Source organism: Arachis hypogaea, chromosome 3 (assembly GCF_003086295.3).
Source record: "Arachis hypogaea cultivar Tifrunner chromosome 3, arahy.Tifrunner.gnm2.J5K5, whole genome shotgun sequence".
Classification (NCBI taxonomy): Eukaryota; Viridiplantae; Streptophyta; class Magnoliopsida; order Fabales; family Fabaceae; genus Arachis; species Arachis hypogaea.
In genome coordinates this window covers 133,107,434-133,128,330 of record NC_092038.1, presented here as the reverse complement: position 1 = coordinate 133,128,330, position 20,897 = coordinate 133,107,434, and the positions used below count along the sequence as shown (strand labels likewise).

At 39.2% G+C, this 20,897-nt stretch overlaps 2 protein-coding genes across 2 annotated transcripts; both read right to left on the bottom strand.

Annotated features, from left to right (window-relative positions):
- Nucleotides 1-6,136: 6,136 nt before the first annotated feature.
- On the bottom strand, nt 6,137-13,590 carry LOC112735522 (uncharacterized). The gene is made up of 3 exons (XM_025785056.2): nt 13,530-13,590; nt 6,862-7,995; nt 6,137-6,753 (listed from the first exon to the last, which is right to left on the bottom strand). The coding sequence occupies exons 1-3, from the start codon at nt 13,588-13,590 to the stop codon at nt 6,137-6,139; spliced, it is 1,812 nt and encodes a 603-aa protein (XP_025640841.2).
- Nucleotides 13,591-18,185: 4,595 nt separating this feature from the next.
- LOC112735521 (uncharacterized) lies at nt 18,186-20,357 on the bottom strand. The gene is made up of 2 exons (XM_072232087.1): nt 20,180-20,357; nt 18,186-19,291 (listed from the first exon to the last, which is right to left on the bottom strand). Exons 1-2 carry the CDS (start codon nt 20,355-20,357, stop codon nt 18,186-18,188), a joined length of 1,284 nt encoding a protein of 427 aa, XP_072088188.1.
- Between the last annotated feature and the right edge of the window lie 540 nt (nt 20,358-20,897).

Sequence of the window (20,897 nt, the reverse complement as noted above, 5' to 3'; positions counted from 1 at the left end):
AGCCACCCCCCACCCCTTTAAAATTGGGTTCGGCCTCCCCCCTCCTCCATCACCAAGTGCACCTCGATCTCCTTCTATCCCTCTCCTTTCTTTTCTTTTGCTTGAGGACAAGCAAACCTCTAAGTTTGGTGTGTTTTTCCGAGATCACTAAGATCATGGCTCCCAAAGGGAAACAATACACTCCTAGAGGCAAGAAAGAGAGCGTTCCAAAACCACTTTGGAATCAAGGGAAGTTCTTATCTAAAGAACATTCAGACCATTATCTTAAAGTAATGGGTCTGAGATCAGTGATCCCGGAAGTTAGATTCGATCTGAAAGAAGACGAATATCCGGAGATCCAGGAGCAAATTCGAATCAGGAACTGGGAAGTCCTAGCTAATCCTGAAACGAAAGTAGGAAGGAACATGGTCCAGGAGTTCTATGCTAATATGTGGCAGACTGACAAGCAAAGACTATCTGGAACTGCCTGCTACGAATTTCGGACCATGGTCAGAGGAAAAATTGTTCATACCACCCCTGACAAGATCAGAGAGATACTAAAGCTACCTCAGCTAAAGGATGATCCAGACTCCTTCAACAGGAGGATGATGAGAGCAGACATTGTCCTGGATAAGATTCTAGAGGACATCTGTATCCCTGGAGCCAGGTGGACCACCAACACAAAGGGCGTCCCAAATCAACTCAAGAGGGAGGATCTCAAACCAGTTGCCAGAGGATGGCTGGACTTCATTGGGCGTTCTCTGTTGCCCACCAGCAACCGTTCTGAAGTCACAGTTAAAAGAGCAGTGATGATTCATTGCATCATGATGGGAAAGGAAGTGGAGGTTCATCAGCTGATTTCAACAGAGCTCTATAAGATCGCTAACAAAAATTCAAGAGAGGCCAGGTTGGCTTATCCAAGCGTGATTTCTCTACTCTGCAAGGACGCTGGAGTCAAGATGGGAATAACTGAATATATCCTAATTGAAAAGTCAATCACCAAAGCATCAATGGAGAGACAACAAGCACAGGAGGATCCTATCAAGAAGAGAGCACAGGAATTCCTCCCAGAGATTCCTCAAGCAGAATATTGGGAATATCTTGAGACGTCTGTCACCAAGATACAGGAAGCTATGGAGCAAATAATAAAACAACAGAAGGAACACAGTCAAATGCTGACCCATATGCTTAAAGAACAAGAGGAGCAGGGACGTGACTTAAGGGAACTGAAGCGCCAAAAATCTTCTGTGATACCAAGTCTCCCAAGGATCAGAGGAACCCCCATACCCCCAGAATAAAGGTTGTTAATTTCCAATTTCTGCCTTAACTCTGTGACAGTGTCCTTATAAAAGTACCTTAGAAGTCATATAGTAGTAATTAGTATCTATTTTGATTTTATCTCCAATTAAGCTATAGTTTATTTTTCTCATTATCATTAAACATGAATAAAATAGTAGATCTTTTGAATAAGAAGCAATAAAATTTCGAGTTTAAATAAAACAAATTCTAATTGGTTAAATGTGGTGGCAATGCTTTCTGTCTTCTGAATGAATGCTTGAACAGTGCATATGTCTTTTGAATTTGTTGTTTAAGACTGTTAAATATGTTGGCTCTTGAAAGAATAATGAACATGAGACATGTTATTGATAATCTGAAAAATCATAAAAATGATTCTTGAAGCAAGAAAAAGCAGCAAAAAACAAAGCTTGCAGAAAAAAAAAAAAAGCAAGCAGAAAAAGCCAATAACCCTTAAAAACCAAAAGGCAAGGGCAATTAAAAAGGATCCCAAGGCTTTGAGCATCAGTGGATAGGAGGGCCTAAAGGACTGAAATCCTGGTCTAAGCGGCTAAACCAAGCTGTCCCTAACCATGTGCTTGTGGCGTGCAGGTGTCAAGTGAAAACTTGAGACTGAGCGGTTAAAGTCAAGGTCCAAAGCAAAAAGAAGAGTGTGCTTAAGAACTCTGGACACCTCTAATTGGGGACTTTAGCAAAGCTGAGTCACAATCTGAAAAGGTTCACCCAATTATGTGTCTGTGGCATTTATGTATCCTGTAGTAATACTGGAAAACAAAGTGCTTAGGGCCACGGCCAAGACTCATAAAGAAGCTGTGTTCAAGAATCATCACACTGAACTAAGAGAATCAATAACACTATCTGAATTCTGAGTTCCTATAGATGCCAATCACTCTGAGCTTCAATGGATAAAGTGAGATGCCAAAACTGTTCAGAAGCAAAAAGCTACTAGTCCCGCTCATCTAATTAGAATCTGAGCTTCAATCAAAAACTCTGAGATATTATTGCTTCTCAACCTATTAGTCTTCTATTTTATTTGTCTAGTTGCTTGAGGACAAGCAACAGTTTAAGTTTGGTGTTGTGATGAGCGGATATTTTATACGCTTTTTGGGGATAATTTCATATAGTTTAGAGTATGTTTTAGTTAGTTTTTAGTCTATTCCTAGTAGTTTTTAGGAAAAATTCATATTTCTGGACTTTACTATGAGTTGTGTGTTTTTCTGTAATTTCAGGTATTTTTCTGGCTGAAATTGAAGGAGCTGAGCAAAAATCTGATTCAGGCTGAAAAAGGACTGCTGATGCTGTTGGATTCTGACCTCCCTGCACTCAAAGTGAATTTTCTGGAGCTACAGAACTCGAAATGGCATGCTTTCAATTGCGTTGGAAATTAGACATCCAGGGCTTTCTAGAAATATATAATAGTCCATACTTTGCACAAGGATAGATGATGTAAACTGGCGTTCAACGCCAGTTCTCTGCCCAATTCTGGCGTCCAGCGCCAGAAAAGGATCAAAAACTGGAGTTGAACGCCCAAACTGGCATAAAAACTGGCGTTCAACTCCACAAATGGCCTCTGCACGTGACTCACTTAAATCTCAGCCCCAGCACACACCAAGTGGGCCCCAGAAGTGGACCTCTGCATCATCCATCATAGTCCACTCATATTTTGTAACCCTAGGCTACTAGTTTAGTATTTAAACAACTTTTAGAGACTTATTTTGTATCTCATGACATTTCAGATCAAAACTTTGTATTCTCTGACGGCATGAGTCTCTAAACCCCATTGTTGGGGGTGAGGAGCTCTGCTGCGTCTCGATGAATTAATGCAAGTATTTCTGTTTTCCATTCAAACACGCTTGTTCCTATCTAAGATGTTCATTCGCGCTTAACCGTGATGAAGGTGATGATCTGTGGCATTCATCACCTTCCTCAAATCATGAACGTGTGCCTGACAACCACCTCCGTTCTATATACGATTGAATGAGTATCTCTTAGATTCCTTAATCAGAATCTCCGTGGTATAAGCTAGAACTGATGGCAGCATTCATGAGAATCCGGAAAGTCTAAACCTTGTCTGTGGTATTCCGAGTAGGATTCAAGGATTGAATGACTGTGACGAGCTTCAGACTCTTGAAGGCTGGGCGTTAGTGACAGACGCAAAAGGATAGTAAATCCTATTCCAACCGGATCGAGAACCAACCGGTGATTGGCCGTGCTGTGACAGAGCACGTGAGCGTAGTTTTCACTGGGAGGATGGAAGGTAGCCATTGACAACGGTGATCCACCAACACACAGCTTGCCATAGGGGGACGTGCGTGCGTGAACAAGAAGACAGAGGAAAGCAGAGATTCAGAAGACAAAGCATCTCCAAAACTCCAACATATTCTCCATTACTGCACAACAAGTAATTTTTAATTTATGCTCTACTGGTTACTCACAATTCAATTGATAAACATAATTGACTTCCTGACTAAGATTTACAAGATAACCATAGATTGCTTTAAACCAACAATCTCCGTGGGATTCGACCCTTACTCACGTAAGGTATTACTTGGACGACCCAGTGCACTTGCTGGTCATGTGTGCGAAATTGTAAGAGAGTAATAATTTCGTGCACCATCTTCCCACTTAGTTAGTGGGTTGTAATAGAGTTTAATTTCTTTCGTTCCTTTGGAAATCTTCTGAAAGTCTTTCCTTTTTACCTGGTTTTGACGAGAGAATGATTTCCAAAGCTTAGGTCTTCGCTCTTTGTTTTGTTTCTTCTTCTTCTTTTTCTTCGTAACTAAAATGGAAAAAGAGAAGTTAAAGGAAAAATAGAAAGTAGTTAAGGATGATCAAGATAACCCTTATCACTGGGTGAACGATGATGTCAAGACTCGTGCTTCTTCTTATTGTACTTATGAGTTTCTTCGGGAGCTTCGTAGTCTGAAATTGACTAAGGATTGTTCTAATGTTGCTATTGAACTTCTCCCCTGCTCCAGTGATGATAGGGTTTGTGAGCGTAGAGGAGATTGGGGATATTTTTACATGTATACTCCTTGCCTTTTGGAGTTGCATGTTAGGTTTCCTTTTTCTTCTTTTGAATGTGATGTGGTAACCCAATTAAACTGTGCTCCTTCTCAGCTACACCCAAATTCTTGGGCGTTCCTGAAAGCTTTCCAATGTTTAATGGATTTCCTTGAATATTCTCCTTCTCTTAGCGTTTTCTTTTCTCTACAAATCTTCTTTCAAAAACTTCAAATCTCTATTTGTAAAGGTCCAGTCCGTGGAGACTGAATATCCATTTTACCTTGATGATGAGTTAATAGAGAGGTATCCACTTTTCTGGTGTTCCGAGCCTGTGCAAATTCTTGAGGCTTATAGGACTGAGGAGGAGGATTTGGTTATTGATTTTTTGGTTGGGAATTTTGCTTCTGGCGAGTGCTTATCAATTTCTGAGATATTGCAGTTTTAAAAAGAAAATGATAGGGAAGGATTAAAAATTTATCTAGGTAATGCACCTGTGTACCTTTACTGTTAGTATACTGCTGATTACTGAAGTTTGTTTCTTTGTTTTCTCAGGAGGACGAGTGCCGCATTTAAGTTCGTCGAGGCTTCAGTCCTTTCTTGACAAGAAAAAGGAGAAAGGTGTGAGCACTTCTGCGTTTCCGAAGATTGGTGATGGGGATGCTGCTTTGTCTGCTGCACAGCCGGCCTCTTCAAAGAGGAAAAGAGATGTCTCAGGCAACTCTTTAGAGGTGTTGTCTGAGAGGGATAAGAATACTACCGAAATCTCAGTCTATTTTTGATCGTCAACGTAAGCTTCATGGTTTTATTCCTGGAACGAGTCCGCATTCTCTCTAGAATGATCAGTTTCCTTTGGCTGAACTCTCAGATAGGGTTTCTCAGTACCCTGGGGACATGCTCCTTGCTCGTCGTGCTGGTGTGGAAGCTTTAGGCAAATACGTTCAGGTTTGTAATCATTGTGTCGTTTGTGCTACTGTTGGTCGGACTTATTTGTTCTCATTACTATTTTGTTTTGTGTACCAGGTGGTTGCTGCTCGCCTGTTGTGCGTTGGTTGCACTACGGAATTACTTGGTTCCGAGCAGCAAGTTGATTTGGAAAAGTTTGTTGCTTTGGAACGTTCAGTGAAAGAGAAAGAAAAGGTTATTATTGATATTACTGCGAAGATGAAGGAAAAGGAAGAGGCTGTTACTGATGTTACTGCTAAGTTGGGGGAGAAAAAGGATGAAATCACTTGTCTTCAAGATCATATTCGTTTACTTCAAAGCGAGATAAGGGATAGTGATAAGACGAAAGGTGAGATGACTGCTCAAATTCATGAGCTGGAGAAACAAGGTATAGAGATGTTTACCTCGGGCTTCGACCGAGCTGTTTCTCAAGTGTCGTTGTTTGCTCCTGAGTTTGATGTTCGTCATCTTGATGTGACAAAAATTGTTATTGATGGAAAGCTAGTGCAAGATGAGGCGGGCGAAGATCATGACGAGAATGTGCCGCCGCCTTTTTGAATTTTTATGCCTTTATAAGTAGATAAAAGTTTGTATGTTTTGAAGTACTGTAGCCGGTGTTTGTTCCGGTTTTATTGACTGTTTTTCCGAATTCTGATTTCAGAATTTGACTATGATATGACTATTTTGTTATTTATGACTCCAACTTTGATATCGTTGGTTCGTAATATTGTAGAATATAACTGAGTAGTATAGAGTATGTATACTTTGTTTCGTATTTGAATGATCCTCGTGTTTGAGGTTTGCGGGATGGTCGGCCTCGTTAAAACCTACCCGAGTAAAACCCTCCTTAGGGAAAAAACCTTGTGGTTTGGAAAAAGAGTACCTGGCGATCCTGCTTGTTACATCAGTATGATCAGCTATAATAATATTTGAGTGATGAGATGTTCCATGTGTTTAGTATGGTTGTTCTGCTTAATGTTTCTAAGCAGTAAGCCCCTTCGCCGATAACTTTAGCGATCCGAAAAGGTCCTTCCCAGGTTGTTGCCAACTTCCCATGTCTTGGAGGTTTTTGGATGTCTTCGAGTTGTATGAGCACCAGGTCTCCTTCTTTAAGGGTTCTTGGTCGAACTATCTTGTCATATTGTTGTTTCATAGCCAATTGCATTGACTTTTGCCTTAGCTCTGTAACGTAGTGTCCTTTTTGAATAAGGTCAAGCTCGACGCGCCTTGTTTGTTCATTGCTATCTCCATCGAAGTGTTCGGTTCTCATCGAGCCTTGGTTAAGCTCTAAGAGAATCATGCATTCAGATCCATAAACCAGTCTGAAAGGACTTCCTTTTGTTGTCGTCTGGGGAGTTGTGTTGTAGCTCCACAGTATTTCGGGTATAAGTTTTGCCCACCGACCTTTAGCCTTAGTCAGATTTTTCTTTAGGGCCTTGTCCGAGGTTATCCTCGCCAGTGGCTGTGCTTCTATCCATTTTGTAAAGTAATCAACGGCTACCAAAAGAAATTTTACCTGTCCCGGTGATACTGGAAAAGGGCCGAGGATATCTAATCCTCATTTGTGGAATGGCCAGCTGACGTTGGTTGTATGTAATGTTTCGGCCGGGCTGTGAATTAGGGGCGAGCATTTTTTACATGCGTCGCACTGTTGCACCTTTGTTGCACAATTCGATCTTATAGTCGGCCAATAGTAACCTGCTCTCAGTATTTTTATGGCTAGACTTCGTCCTCCCACATGGTGTCCGCAAATTCCTTCATGTATCTCGGCAATAGCTGCCTTGGCATCGTTTTCTTCGAGGCATCGGAGTAATGGTCGGGAGAACCCTCGTCTATACAAGTTATCTCCTATCAGTGTGAAGTTGTGTGCTTTCCTTTTGAAAGACCTCGGTTCCCATTCCGGTATTGTTCCTGTCTTCAAGTAATGGACTATTGGAGTTCGCCAATCTTGTTCGTGTGTCATACTTAAAACATATTGCATATCTAGACTATGTTTTGTCAGTGTGAGATGTACTAGGTTTTCTGAGTGTTGATCATCTCTGTATGTGACAAACTTTGATAAGATATCTGCCCTACAATTCTGTTCTTGGGGTATATACTTTATTTCAAATGTTTGAAAGTCCGTTATCATGTTTTTAACAAGATTCAAGTATTTTTCTAGAAGGGGATCTTTAGTTTGAAAATTACCAGTTACCTGTTGTACTACGAGTAAGGAATCGCAGTACACCCACAACTTCGACACCTCGATTTCCTTTGCATGTCTGAGCCCTGCTAATAATGCTTCATACTCGGCCTGGTTATTTATTGTCTGGAATAGGAATTTGATTGATTGTTCTGCGTGCACCCCTGTTTTGTATTTTAGTAGTATTCCTACCCCACATCCGTTGTCATTTGATGCACCGTCCTTATATAGTTCCCATTGTTCGGCCTCCTCCGTTTCGCCGGTGAATTCAGAGACAAAGTCAGCTAGGGCTTGGGCTTTAGGAGATCCTCTGGATTGATAGGTAATATCGAATTTTGAGAGTTCAATGGACCATTTTGTAAGTCTTCCTACTGGGTCTGGTTTTGTTAAAATTTGGCGAAGTAGTTGATTGGTCCGAACTATAATTCGGTATCCTTGAAAATAATGTCGCAGCCGCCGAGCTGTAATGATAAGCCCAAATGCCAATTTTTCAATCATTGGATATCTCGTTTCGGCACCTTGTAATACCTTACTTACGAAGTATACTGGGTGTTGTTCTTTCCCATTGTCTGTTACAAGCACTGAACTAACTGTGTTAGTTGAAATGGAAAGAAATAGGTTTAACGGCTTACCTTGTTCTGGTTTCCTCAATATAGGTGGCGACCCTAAGGTGTTTTTGAATTTTGTGAATGCTTCTTCGCACTCCTCTATCCAGGTAAATTTGTCTATCTTTCTTAGGGTGTTGAAGAAGTGGTAAGATTTTTCTGCTACTGCTGGCAAGAAGCGGGATAGGGCTGCTAGCCGACCTGTTAGCTGCTGGACTTCTTTTTTGGTCCGAGGAGATTACATGTTGATTACTGCAAGGCATTTGTCTGGGTTGGCTTCTATCCCCCTGTTAGTCAGTAGGAATCCGAGGAATTTTCCTCCCTGTACTCTGAACGCGTATTTCTCCGGATTTAACCTCATATTGTGTCTCCTGAGTTGTTTAAAGATCTCATTGAGGTCGTGCTTGTGTTGTTCTTCCGAGCATTATTTGACTACCATGTCATCTACATATATTTCTATGTTTATGCCAATTTGTTCTTTGAAAACTTTGTCCATTAGTCGTTGATATGTTGCTCCTGCGTTTTTAAGCCCAAAGGACATGACTTTGTAACAAAAATTCCCTTGGTCAGTCACAAATAATGTTTTCTCTTTGTCTCCTGGATGCATCAGTATTTGATTATACCCTAAATAAGTGTCCATGAAGCCGAGTACTGGGAATCCTGAGGTATCATCCACCAATCTATCTATGTTAGGGTGTGGGTAGCAATCATTCGGACATGCCTTGTTTAAGTCGGTAAAGTCCACACACATGCACCACTTCCCTGAGCTTTTTCGCACCATTACCACGTTGGCTAACCATTCAAAAAATCAAAGCTCCCGGATGAATCCTGGTGCGGAATTTATGACCACAAACTAACCGGCAAGTGCACCGGGTCGTACCAAGTAGTACCTCAAGTGAATGAGGGTCGATCCCACGAGGATTGATGGATCAAGCAACAATGATTAGTGATTGGCTTAGTTAGACAAACAGAAAAGAGTGTTGAGAGTTCAATTGCATTAAACAGTAATTCAAAGAATCAGAAAAGCACGCAGTAAACAGGTTGTGAAATATGTATGGAGAAACAGTTAAGGCTTTAGAGTTATCTATTTTATGGATTGACTTTTCTTACTAACTATTTTAATCATGCAAGATTTAATTCATGGCAAACTATATGTGACTAAACCCTAATTCCTTAGACCTTTTTAGTCTCCTCTAAAATTCATCAACCGCCAATTTCTTGGTCACTTAATTCCAATTAGAGGGTGAAGTTCAATTCCAGTTATATGCCACAAAAATTCTAATTACCCAAATATAAGAGGATTATATATGACGTATCCCGTTAAGTCCAGATAATTAGAAATTTAAGAGAATATATTTTCAAGCTGTTGTTCAAGTAAAGAGCTTTTCCAAGTTATACAAGAACTCAATTAGAATAAGGGTCATACTTCCGTTCCACCCAGATTCATAAGATAAAGAACGAAAACAATTCTTGAAATATAAATCTGTACATGAATTAAAATAGAAAAATAATATTATCAATCCATACAATAGACAGAGCTCCTAACCTTAATAGAGGAGGTTTAGTTGCTCATGGTTAAGAGAAAAAACTAGGATTCTAAAAACTGTAAAGTGCGAAATGAGGTTGAAGAGAAGAGAAGAGCCTGAAAGGCTGATTCTTTTCTCTTTTATATCTAATCCTAATTAATGTAAAATATATTTTCTAAAACCAAATAATATATTTTCCTATTTGTAATTAAAATAAAGTTTTGATTAAAAAATAAAAAATATCTTCGCTGCCATCATAAATTTGGACGCGGGACCACTTCTTCCCTTGTTAATTGGCTGGATTTGGCGCCTAACTTCATGACGCTATTGAGGCAGCAAATAACTCGTCATTTGATGTGCATTTGGCGTGTGAAGCTTTCCTTTAGGCGCCACCTTGACCATACAGGATGAAAAGAAAGGATAGACTATTATATATCGTTGGAAAGCTCTAGAAGTTAGCTTTCCAATGCCACTAAAATCACGTTAATTAGACTTCTGTAGCACAAGTTATTCTTGTTTGAGTGCAAGGAGGTCGGGGTTGACAGCATCATTCGCCTTCTTCTCTTTTTCTGCGGAAACTCCATCAAATCCAGCCAAAAATGCTACCTAAAATAAACAGAATTGCACCCAATTCAAAGTAGCATCTATAGTGGCTAAAAGATAATTAATTCTTGATTAAACTTGACAAATTAAATGCAAATTCACAAGAGAAAGATAGGAAAGATGCTCACGCATCACAACACCAAACTTGAATTGTTGCTTGTCCTCAAGCAACCAAAACTAACATAGGCTTAGGATGTGAATTTGCATGAGAGTGAGAGTTCCATTAAGCTCATGTCTCTTCTTGAAGTGGGATTTACGACTGCAATCCTGAATAGTTTTGGCATCTTACTATTCTTTGAATCAGAAGGATGTCACTGTCATTCGAAATTAGAATCCGGATAATATTATGAATTTTCTATTTTTTTTATACTTCAGTTTAATCCTTGAACACAGCAAATTTTTTTTGGTGCTTTGCACTTCGAGCCTAGCCGTGACTTTAAATGCTTTGTCTCAAGGGTTACTTGACACAAAAAACACCACAAGCACTTAACTGGGGAACTCCCTTTAAGTTCTAAATTTTCTTTCAGTTACTTCCAGACAGTGGTGCTCAAAGCCTTTGGCATACTCTGTTAAATGCATTTGATCTCAACTCTTAGTGCTCTGTCTCAAGGATTACTTGACACATTCACACCACAAGCAGATGACTAGGAAAACAACTCTTTGAGCTTTTAATCATGTTTGACCTCCCTAGTCATTGATGCTCAGAGCCTTGGACCTTGCTTTTATTTTTCTTTTGCTGTTTCTTTTGCTTCAAGGATTAAGCTTTCACTAACTTCAGAGAATTCATAATAGTTCTCTAAATTCCTATTCCTTATACATTAACATTATTTGATTCAAATTCAAATATTCACGGTTCATGTCATGCATTTAGAATCAAAGAGAATACCACCACAATTAAGTAAATAAGACTACTCTTTGTCATAAACTCTATTTCTCATGCAATACATCTTTTTCTTCTTCATTTTCTTTTGAATTCAAGTTCAGTGAGCAATACATGAGACACCTTTCAGAATTAAAGCAAATAATAGAAAAAAATAGCAGATTAAACTAGAACCTAGGAATTGAAGTAACAAAGGATCACGCAATAACTAAGACAAAACAATGGAAAACATGAACATAACATAGTAAGAACGGGAAGAAATATAGAATGAAAGGAACTCAACTACCTCAGTTATCCTAGTGGCCGTTTCATTCTTCAGGCTGTGCTCCTCCGTGAAGATGATTTGCCTCCCTTTAATGCCATTAAAATAAACAGAAAATCTACAAGCGAAGCGACAACACCAAACTTAAAAGTTTACTTGTTTTTAAGTAAAGAAGAACTGAAAATAGAGAGACATAAAAAAAAAGGTATGGAAGAATAAAAATAAATATTAATACAAAAGAACAAGAAAATAATAAAAAGACAAAAAACACTGGCGCCTAACTTTATTTATAGTTTTATACGGCGCCTAACTTGATGGTTGGACATATGGCCTGGCGCCTAACTTGTAAACCCGGGCGCCTAACTTCTATGCTTTCTTCACTAATGGTGCCCAACTTAAGGCTTTGTTGCGCCCAACTTGGAGTGAAGACCCCAAACCTGGCGCTTAACGTGAATTTCAACGCGCCTAACTTGAGACCACCTGTGAGTGCCAGCTACCGCTGCGTCCAACTTGAAAGAAGTTGCGCCTAATTTGAGGCCTCCCGAGAGTCCAAACACCTGCGCCTAATTTGAATTCGATTGCGCCTAATTTGAGGTGTGTCTTCACAGCTTGCCCTAACTTAAAAATTCTCAAGTTAGGCGCAGACCCTACAGAAAGAATCGTTCCCTTGTACGTAATATGCGGCGCTTAACTTGAAAATTCTCAAGTTAGGCGTAGACCCTCCAGTGCAAAATTCTCCTCTATACGTAGTATGTGGTGCTTGACTTGAGATTTTCAAGTTAGGCGTCACCCAAATTTGAATCAATATCCTCCCGGGTGTTCGAAACTTTGTATTTAGGAACCTGTTTCTATTTTTTTTTTTTAATATTCAGCATGATCAAAATACACATAAAACAAAGAAAAAACAGTAAAAACTCAATGAAATTCAAATAAATAATAAAATTAAAGCAACAGTAAACTAAGGATACGAAAACATCGGGTTGCCTCCCAACAAGCGCTTCTTTACCGTCACTAGCTTGACGGTCAGCTCCTCTAAGGAGGAGGATCATAGGGGCTCAGTTCTTCACCCCTCACCTTGAACTTCTTTCCTGTGTCTCCATAAAGTAGCTCAATATGCTCCAGAGAGAGGATTCTGTTTACTGTATAAGTCCACACTGGATTGCTAGTCAACACCAGCTTCATTCCTGGGGAGAAACCTTCAGTGGCGATCTTTTTGTTTCTCCATTCCCTGGGTACTTTCTTCTTTTTGGGAACCTCCGCCTTGGTGGATGATGCATTCCCGACACCAAACTTAGGTTTGATGTCAGGAGGAATTTTATGGATTGTTACCAAGGGAGGTTTGAGTTGCAAATTCTACTGTGCATCATCAGGGGGTTCTTGAAGGTTTGGATTAATAAGCTCGATCTGCATGCATCTCTCTTCTTCACCTGCTGAATGTATATCTTTGAAAACATGAAAGACTAGTTTCTCATTATGCACTCTAAGCACTAATTCACCTTCTTCCACATCAATCAGAGCTCTTCCAGTGCTAGGAATGGTCTTTCTAAAATTATAGAGGCATTCGCATCCTCCCCTGTGTCAAGAATTACAAAATCTGCTGGGAGGAAGAACTTACCCACTTTGACTAAGACATTCTCCACCAATCCATATGTAGACTTTATAGATTTGTCTGCCATCTGTAATGCTATCCTTGTGGGTTGTGACTCTTGGATTTGCAACTTCTTCATCACAGACAAGGGCATTAAATTGATGCTTGCTCCCAAATCATCACATAACGCTTTCTCAAAGGTGGTGCTCCCAATGGTACATGGGATTTGAAAGCTCCCTGGGTCTGACATCTTCCTTGGCAAGTTATTCTGAATGATGGCACTACATTCCTTAGTTAGGACCACTGTCTCATCTCCCTTTAAAGGTTTCTTCTTTGACAACAACTCCTTCATGAATTTGACATAGAGAGGCATTTGCTCCAAAATCTCAGCAAAAGGAATATTGAATTCATCAGGGGGTTCTTGAAGGTTTGGATTAATTATCTCGGTCTGCATGCATCTCTCTTCTTCACCTGCTGAATGTATATCTTTGAAAACATGAAAGAATAGTTGCTCATTATGCACTCTAAGCACTAATTCACCTTCTTCCACATTAATCAGAGCTCTTCCAGTGGCTAGAAATGGTCTTTCTAGAATTATAGAGGTATTTGCATCCTCCCCTGTGTCAAGAATTACAAAATCTCCTGGGAGGAAGAACTTACCCACTTTGACCAAGACATTCTCCACCAATCCATATGCAGGCTTTATAGATTTGTCTGCCATCTGTAATGTTATCTTTGTGGGTTGTGACTCTTGGATTTGCAACTTCTTCATCACAAACAAGGGCATTAAATTGATGCTTGCTCCCAAATCACATAACGCTTTCTCAAAGGTGGTGCTCCCAATGGTACATGGGATTTTAAAGCTCCCTGGTCTGACATCTTCCTTGGCAAGTTATTCTGAATGATGGCACTATATTCCTTAGTTAGGACCACTATCTCATCTCCCTTTAAAGGCTTCTTCTTTGATAACAACTCCTTCATGAATTTGACATAGAGAGGCATTTGCTCCAAAACCTCAACAAAATGAATATTGATTTGCAACTTTCTAAATACTTTTAAGAACTTTGAAAACTACTTGTCCTTGGTCTCCTTTTTAAGTCTTTGAGGATATGGCATTTTAAGCTTGTACTCAGGAGCCTTTGGCAATGTAGGATAAGTGTCAAGAGAGTCTGGGAATGGGTTGTCCGCACGCTTTGAAGGGACGTGCTCTACTTCTTCCTTCTTCTCCTCTGGAGCTTCTTTTTCAACTGGCTCCTCATTAACTTGTGCTTCCGTACTTGCCACTTGTCCACTTATCAAGGTGATAGCCTTGCATTCCTCTCTTGGATTTGGAATTTTGTTACCAGGAAGGCTATTAGTGGTCCTCTGATCAATTTCATTAACTTTTGTGGCTAATTGACCCATCTGAATCTCCAAGTTCTTGATTGATGCTCTGGTTTTCTGTCTAAAACTTGCCAATATTGCTTCCAAATCATTGTTCTGTTGGGGCTAAGAAGTTGCTTACTGAGATGACTGAAACTGATGGTTATTAAAATTATTCTATTGAAAACCACCCTGAGAATTATTATTAAATTTTTTTGGCCTCTGAGATTGCTCTCTCTACCCAAAATTTAAGTGATCTCTCCATCCTTGATTGTAGGTCTTAGAGTAGGGATCATTATTGGGATTTTTAGGAGCACTCCCTATGTAATTGACCTGTTCAGAAGAAGATTGAGCATAATCATAATTTTTATTTTGCATAAAATTACCTGTCATGTCATTAGGGGCCTCTTGAGGTGGATTTTGGGTGTTGACAGCTGAAACTTGCATTCCACTCAACTGTTGAGTAAGTAGATTTATTTGCTGAGACATAAGCTTGTTCTGAGCAAGAAGAGCATTAACAGCTTCCACTTCCAACACGCCTCTCTTCTGAGAGGTTTCAGAGTGCAAAGGATTCCTATTGGTGTCTTCTTCATGTGCAAAGAACCACCTACAGAATTATCTAAGCGCATCTTGGACATTTCACATAAGCCCTTATAAAAGATATCCAGCTGAGTCCATCTAGAGAACATGTCTGGAGGGCATTGCCTAGTCAGTAGCTTGAATCTCTCTCAAGCTTCATAAAGGGTCTCACCATATTTCTGTCTGAAAGTCTGAACCTCCACCCTTAGCTTAATCATCTTTTGAGGTGGAAAAAATTTAGTCAGAAATTCAGTGACAACTTTATCCCAAATATCCAGACTCTCCTTGGGTTGAGAATCTAACCATAGCTTTGCTCTATCCCTCACAGCAAATGGGAAGAGCATGATTTTGTATACCTCAGGATTCACTCCATTGGTCTTCACAGTGTCACAAATCTGCAGAAAATCAGAAATAAACTGATTTGGATCTTCTTGAGGGAGTCCATGATATTGACAATTCTGCTGAACAAGAGTAACTAGTTGTGGTTTCAGTTCAAAGTTGTTTGTAGCTATAGGAGGCACCACAATACTTTTAACATAAAGATCTGCATTAGGAGCAGTGTAAGAGCCAAGCACTCTTCTAGGCTCATTCCCATTCGGATTTGCCACATTGGTATTAGCAGCATTGTTATGATCCATAGTGGATTCTTCAGCCTTGTAAAGTCTTGCTTGTTGCAAACACTGCCTAAAAGTCCTTTCGAGTTCAGGATCAAAGTCTAAAAGAGGTTCCCTATCCCTATTCCTCCTCATGAACAGACATAAGACAAGAAAAGATGGGATTCTCTACGTCAGAGTGTAGAGAGTTTCCAGTGAGATAACCTGTGTAAAATAATAAAATAAAAATACTAAACACTTAACTATAGAAATTTTCAAAAATTATAACTAAACTTAAGCAAAAAATTCGAAATATATAAAGCAAAATTAAAATAAAATTAGCTAGGTAACACCAAACTTAATTTCAGGAATTAAAAAAAATATATGATGCAAATATTTTTTTTATTGGAAATTAAAGACAAAAGTAAAATAAAACTAATAAAATATAGAAAGATAAAAAATAATGAAAAGAAACAGAATGAAAATAAAAGAAAATAAAAATAAAAAATAAAATAAAATAAAAAAAAACGACGAAGGTTTTGAAAAAAAATTCAAAAGTTAAATGAAGTAAAAAAGATAAGACAGGGACAGGAGGGGGATGGGAAACGAAAAGAAAAACAAAAAATTAAAGAAAAAATGAAAAATAAAAATTAATAACACTAAAATTAAACAAATTAAAAGAAAAAATTATCTAATCTAAGCAATCAAACAATGAGTAGTTGTCAATCACAATCAATTCTCGGCAACGGCGCCAAAAACTTGGTGCGGAATTTATGATCACAAACTAACCGGCAAGTACATCGGGTCGTACTAAGTAGTACCTCAAGTGAATGAGGGTCGATCCCACGAGGATTGATGGATCAAGCAACAATGATTGAGTGATTGGCTTAGTTAGACAAATAGAAAAGAGTGTTGAGAGTTCAATTACATTAAACAGTAATTCAGAGAATCAGAAAAGCACGCAGTAAACAGGTTGTGAAATATGTATGGAGAAACAGTTAAGGCTTTAGAGTTATCTATTTTCTAGATTGACTTTTCTTACTAACTATTTTAATCATGCAAGATTTAATTCATGACAAACTATATGTGACTAAACTCTAATTCCTTAGACCTTTTTAGTCTCCTCTAAAATTCATCAACTGCCAATTCCTTGGTCACTTAATTCCAATTAGAGGGTGAAGGTCAATTCCAGTTATATGCCACAAAAATTCTAATTACCCAAATATAAGAGGATTATATGTCACGTATCCCGTTAAGTCCAGATAATTAGAAATTTAGGAGAATATGTTTTCAAGCTGTTGTTCAAGTAAAGAGCTTTTCCAAGTTATACAAGAACTCAATTAGAATAAGGGTCATACTTCCGTTCCACCCAGATTCATAAGATAAAGAACGAAAACAATTCTTGAAATATAAATCAGCACATGAATTAAAATAGAAAAATAATATTATCAATCCATACAATAGACAGAGCTTCTAACCTTAACAGAGGAGGTTTAGTTGCTCATGGTTCAGAGAGAAAACTAGGATTCTAAAAACTGTAAAGTGCGAAATGAGGTTGAAGATAAGAGAAGAGCCTGAAGGGCTTATTCTTTTCCCTTTTATATCTAATCCTAATTAATGTAAAATATAGTTTCTAAAACCAAATAATGTATTTTCCTATTTGTAATTAAAATAAGGTTTTGATCAAAAAATAAATAATATCTTCGCTGCCATCATAAATTTGGATACGGGACCACTTCTTCCCTTGTTAATTGGCTAGGTTTGGCGCCTAACTTCATGACGCTGTTGAGGCAGCAAATAACTCGTCACTTGATGTGCATCTGGCGTGTGGAGCTTTCCTTTGGCGCCTAACTTGGTGAAATCCAAGTTAGGCGCCACCTTGACCATACAGGATGAAGAGAAAGGGTAGACTATTATATATCGTTGGAAAGTCCTGAAAGTTAGCTTTCCAATGCCACTAAAATCATGTCAATTGGACTTCTGTAGCTCAAGTTATTTCTGTTTGAGTGCAAGAAGGTCGGGGTTGACAACATCATTCGCCTTCTTCTTTTTTTCTGCGGAAACTCCATCAAATCCAGCCAAATGCTACCTAAAATAAACAGAATTATACATGATTTAAAGTAGCATCTATAGTGGCTAAAAGATAATTAATTCCTGATTAAACTCGATAAATTAAATGCAAATTCGCTAGGGAAATATAGGAAAGATGCTCACGCATCAAATCCTGCCTCCAGAAGCTTTTGTGTTTTTGCTTCGGCTACTTTTCTTCTTTCCCGCCCCATATTTCTTTTCTTTTGTCATACAGGTCTAATGTTGGGATTGACTGCCAGTTTGTGGCAGATAAAGCTCGGGTCGATTCCTGGCATATCCGCCGCCTGCCGGTGTCCATGCAAAAAGATCGGCGTTGGTCCTTAATATTCTGATAAGGTCTTCTTTGTTTCCTGCACGGAAAGCGGATCTGATGTTAGTGAATTGCTCATCTTGTCCTAACTGTACCTTTTCTAGGTCGTCAGTGGGTGTAGGACGACTGTTTTCACTTCGAGGGTCCAGATCGACCATAGTTGGAATGTTTTCCAAATTGTATACTGAGTGAATCCGAGGTGTGCTCTCCTTTTTTACTGCTTTGAGTCATGCGTTGTAGCACTGTCTAGCCTCCTTGTGATTGGTATATACCGTCCCCACCCTGTTATCCTGCAATGAAAATTTTACACAAAGGTGGACCGTCGAAATGATGGCCCCAAACGCGTTTAGTGATGGTCGTCCTAGGATAATGTTGTAAGGACTAGGACAATCCACCACCAGGAATTGAATATCCAATGTTTTGAAGTTTGGAGCTTCTCCAATTGTTGTTCTCAGCCAAATATATCCAGATACTGATACATTTTTTTCCGGAGAACCCTACCAATTCCCCAGGTGATGGCTGTAATGCGTTGTCACTGAAGTGCATTTTTTTGAATGTTGAGTAGAACAAGACGTCGGCGCTACTTCTCGAGTCGAGTAGGACATTTTTTACCGTTAACTCTCCCATGTGGATTGAGATGACAACTGGGTCATCTAAATTTGGGCATGGTGTTTTGAAGTCGGCCATGCTGAAATCGATGCGGGATGTCGGGGCCGAGGTATGTGGTTCTGGACGAGATCCTTCCATCGTCATCATTGCTCGATAGCTTCTTTTCCTTGTAGAGGTGGTTGCTCCGCCACCTGCAAAGCCACCTGAAATGTAGTTGATTACCCCTTTGGACGGGGGTGTTTCCACCTGCTTCTGCCAGGACTCTTTTTCTTTCTCTGCATCCCTTGCTGACTCTCTATGCTTTCTGGAGGCAATGTACTTGTCTAGAAGGCCTTGTCTTGCTAATCTTTCTAGCAAATCTTTCGCCACCACGCACTCATCTGTTGTGTGTTTGCTTCTGTCCACGTACTTTTGATCTTGGTACGAACCTGCTCTGCTCGGCGGTTTTATCAGCTTGTTGTGCAGAATTTCTTTATTTATGTCTTCCCTCTTTGTGTTAAATTTCGTATATGAATCGAACTTCGGTGCCAACTTGAATGATTTCCTATGATCTCTGTTCAAGGGTCGGTGATGCCTTTCGTCTTCTTTTTTAGTCGGCTTTTCATTCTTCCGAGCTTCTCTGAGTTCTTTGATTTCTATCTGGCCTGTAGCTTTTTCTCGGAATTTTTCCAACGTTTTTGGTTTTGCCACCGCTATCGCCTCTTGGAATTTTCCAGGACACAGTCCGCTTTTTATGGCATGTAGCTGCACCTCTGGGTTAAGATTGGGGATCTGCATGGCTACCTCTGTGAAACGCGTCATATACTCCTTTAAACTTTCGTGTTGCCCTTGTTTAATTGTGCTGAGGTAATCTGAATCCCGCACATAGATTTTTGAAGCTGCAAAATGGTTAGTAAATAGCTTTGCAAATTCGTCAAAGCTCGAGATGCATCCTTTAGGTAAATTAGAGAACCACAATAATACGGCGCCATCCAGAAAAGTAGGGAAAGATCGGCACAAGATGGGATTGGAGTCACTGTTGAGAAACATCATGGATTCGAATTTTGTAACATGAATCTTGGGATTTCCAATCCCCTTGTACGATTTTAAGATCGTCGGGAGAGTAAAATTTTTAGGCATTTCGAAATCCATGATCTCTTTGGAAAAAGGACCTTGTCGTCTTTCCCCCTTCGGAGGCGTTTCTCCTGTTTTTACGTTTGATTCCGCTTGGTTGTTGATAAATTCTATAAGTTCTATATCATGTCTTACATTTTATATTCATAGAATTATTATACACAACACATGATAACATATGATCCGTCACCTTATAACTCGGTCTTTATTGTGAATTATGAGTTATAACTCGGCTTTAATTATCATTCATTCTGTAACTGACACCTTCATTATCGACTTAATGACCATTATTCTGACTTAATGATCAACAGTCATACCATCAATTCTATGCCTATAAAAGGAACCTTCTATATCTAATCTCAAGAGGCAACATGATAAGTTCTATAAGTTCTATATCATGTCTTACATTCTATATTTATAGAATTATTAGTTATTACACACAACACATGATAACTTCTATTTCATGTCTTACATTCTATATTCATAGAATTATTCTTATACCTCTTAAACATTTATTGACTTGAGCGTCGGAGTGTCTTTTGCAGGTACCCACCCCCTTGTTCTCTCATTGCCGACGTATACCTCATCTTGACGGAGAGTTTACAAGTATTCACCGGCAAACGAGTTATACACTGGCCAATCTCAGCAAGAACAGTTGTCTTCATGAGGATGACTGTTGACCTTCTTCTTGTCCTTACCCTCTTGATCATCATTTTGTTTTGCCGCCAATAATTCCGCCATACGCTGATCTTCTGCTAATAAGGCAGCATTAGCCGCCAAGAGTTCGGCATTGGAGAGATTGTGTTGTGGGGTCACTGAGTGATCCGTCATGATTCGGCGGCGTTCCTGCAAAGACAAGAGAACTGCACAAGAAAATTCTTGTTAAGTTAATACTAAGAAAGTGAGGGTGGAGCCCACGGTGGGCGCCAAATGTTCTAGCAAGGATACTCTTCTCCGCGTTATACGTCGGTTCCAGATTGGGGTGGAAAAAGGCCAGGCGGCCTGCCAGGGGCCTGCAGCCTGGCCTGTGTTTGGCCTGGCCTGGCCTGGCCTGTTATAAAATAGGTACAGGCTCAGGCTCTTTTAAAAGCCTTAATACATTAATAGGCCAGGCCCAGGCTCACTAATTAGCCTTATAGGCCTGTCAGGCCTGCCTGGGCCTGTTAAAATATAATTAAATATATAAATAATTATTTATTATTAATTAAATTATGAGATATTTTAAATTTATTATATTTTATTATATATATTTTTGTATATTTTAAATATCTTAAAAATTTAAAATTTTTTACAAATATTAAATATATGACATATTACATATAACTATTTTTATTAAAAAATAATTTTTTTAAATAATATTTTTATTTTTGT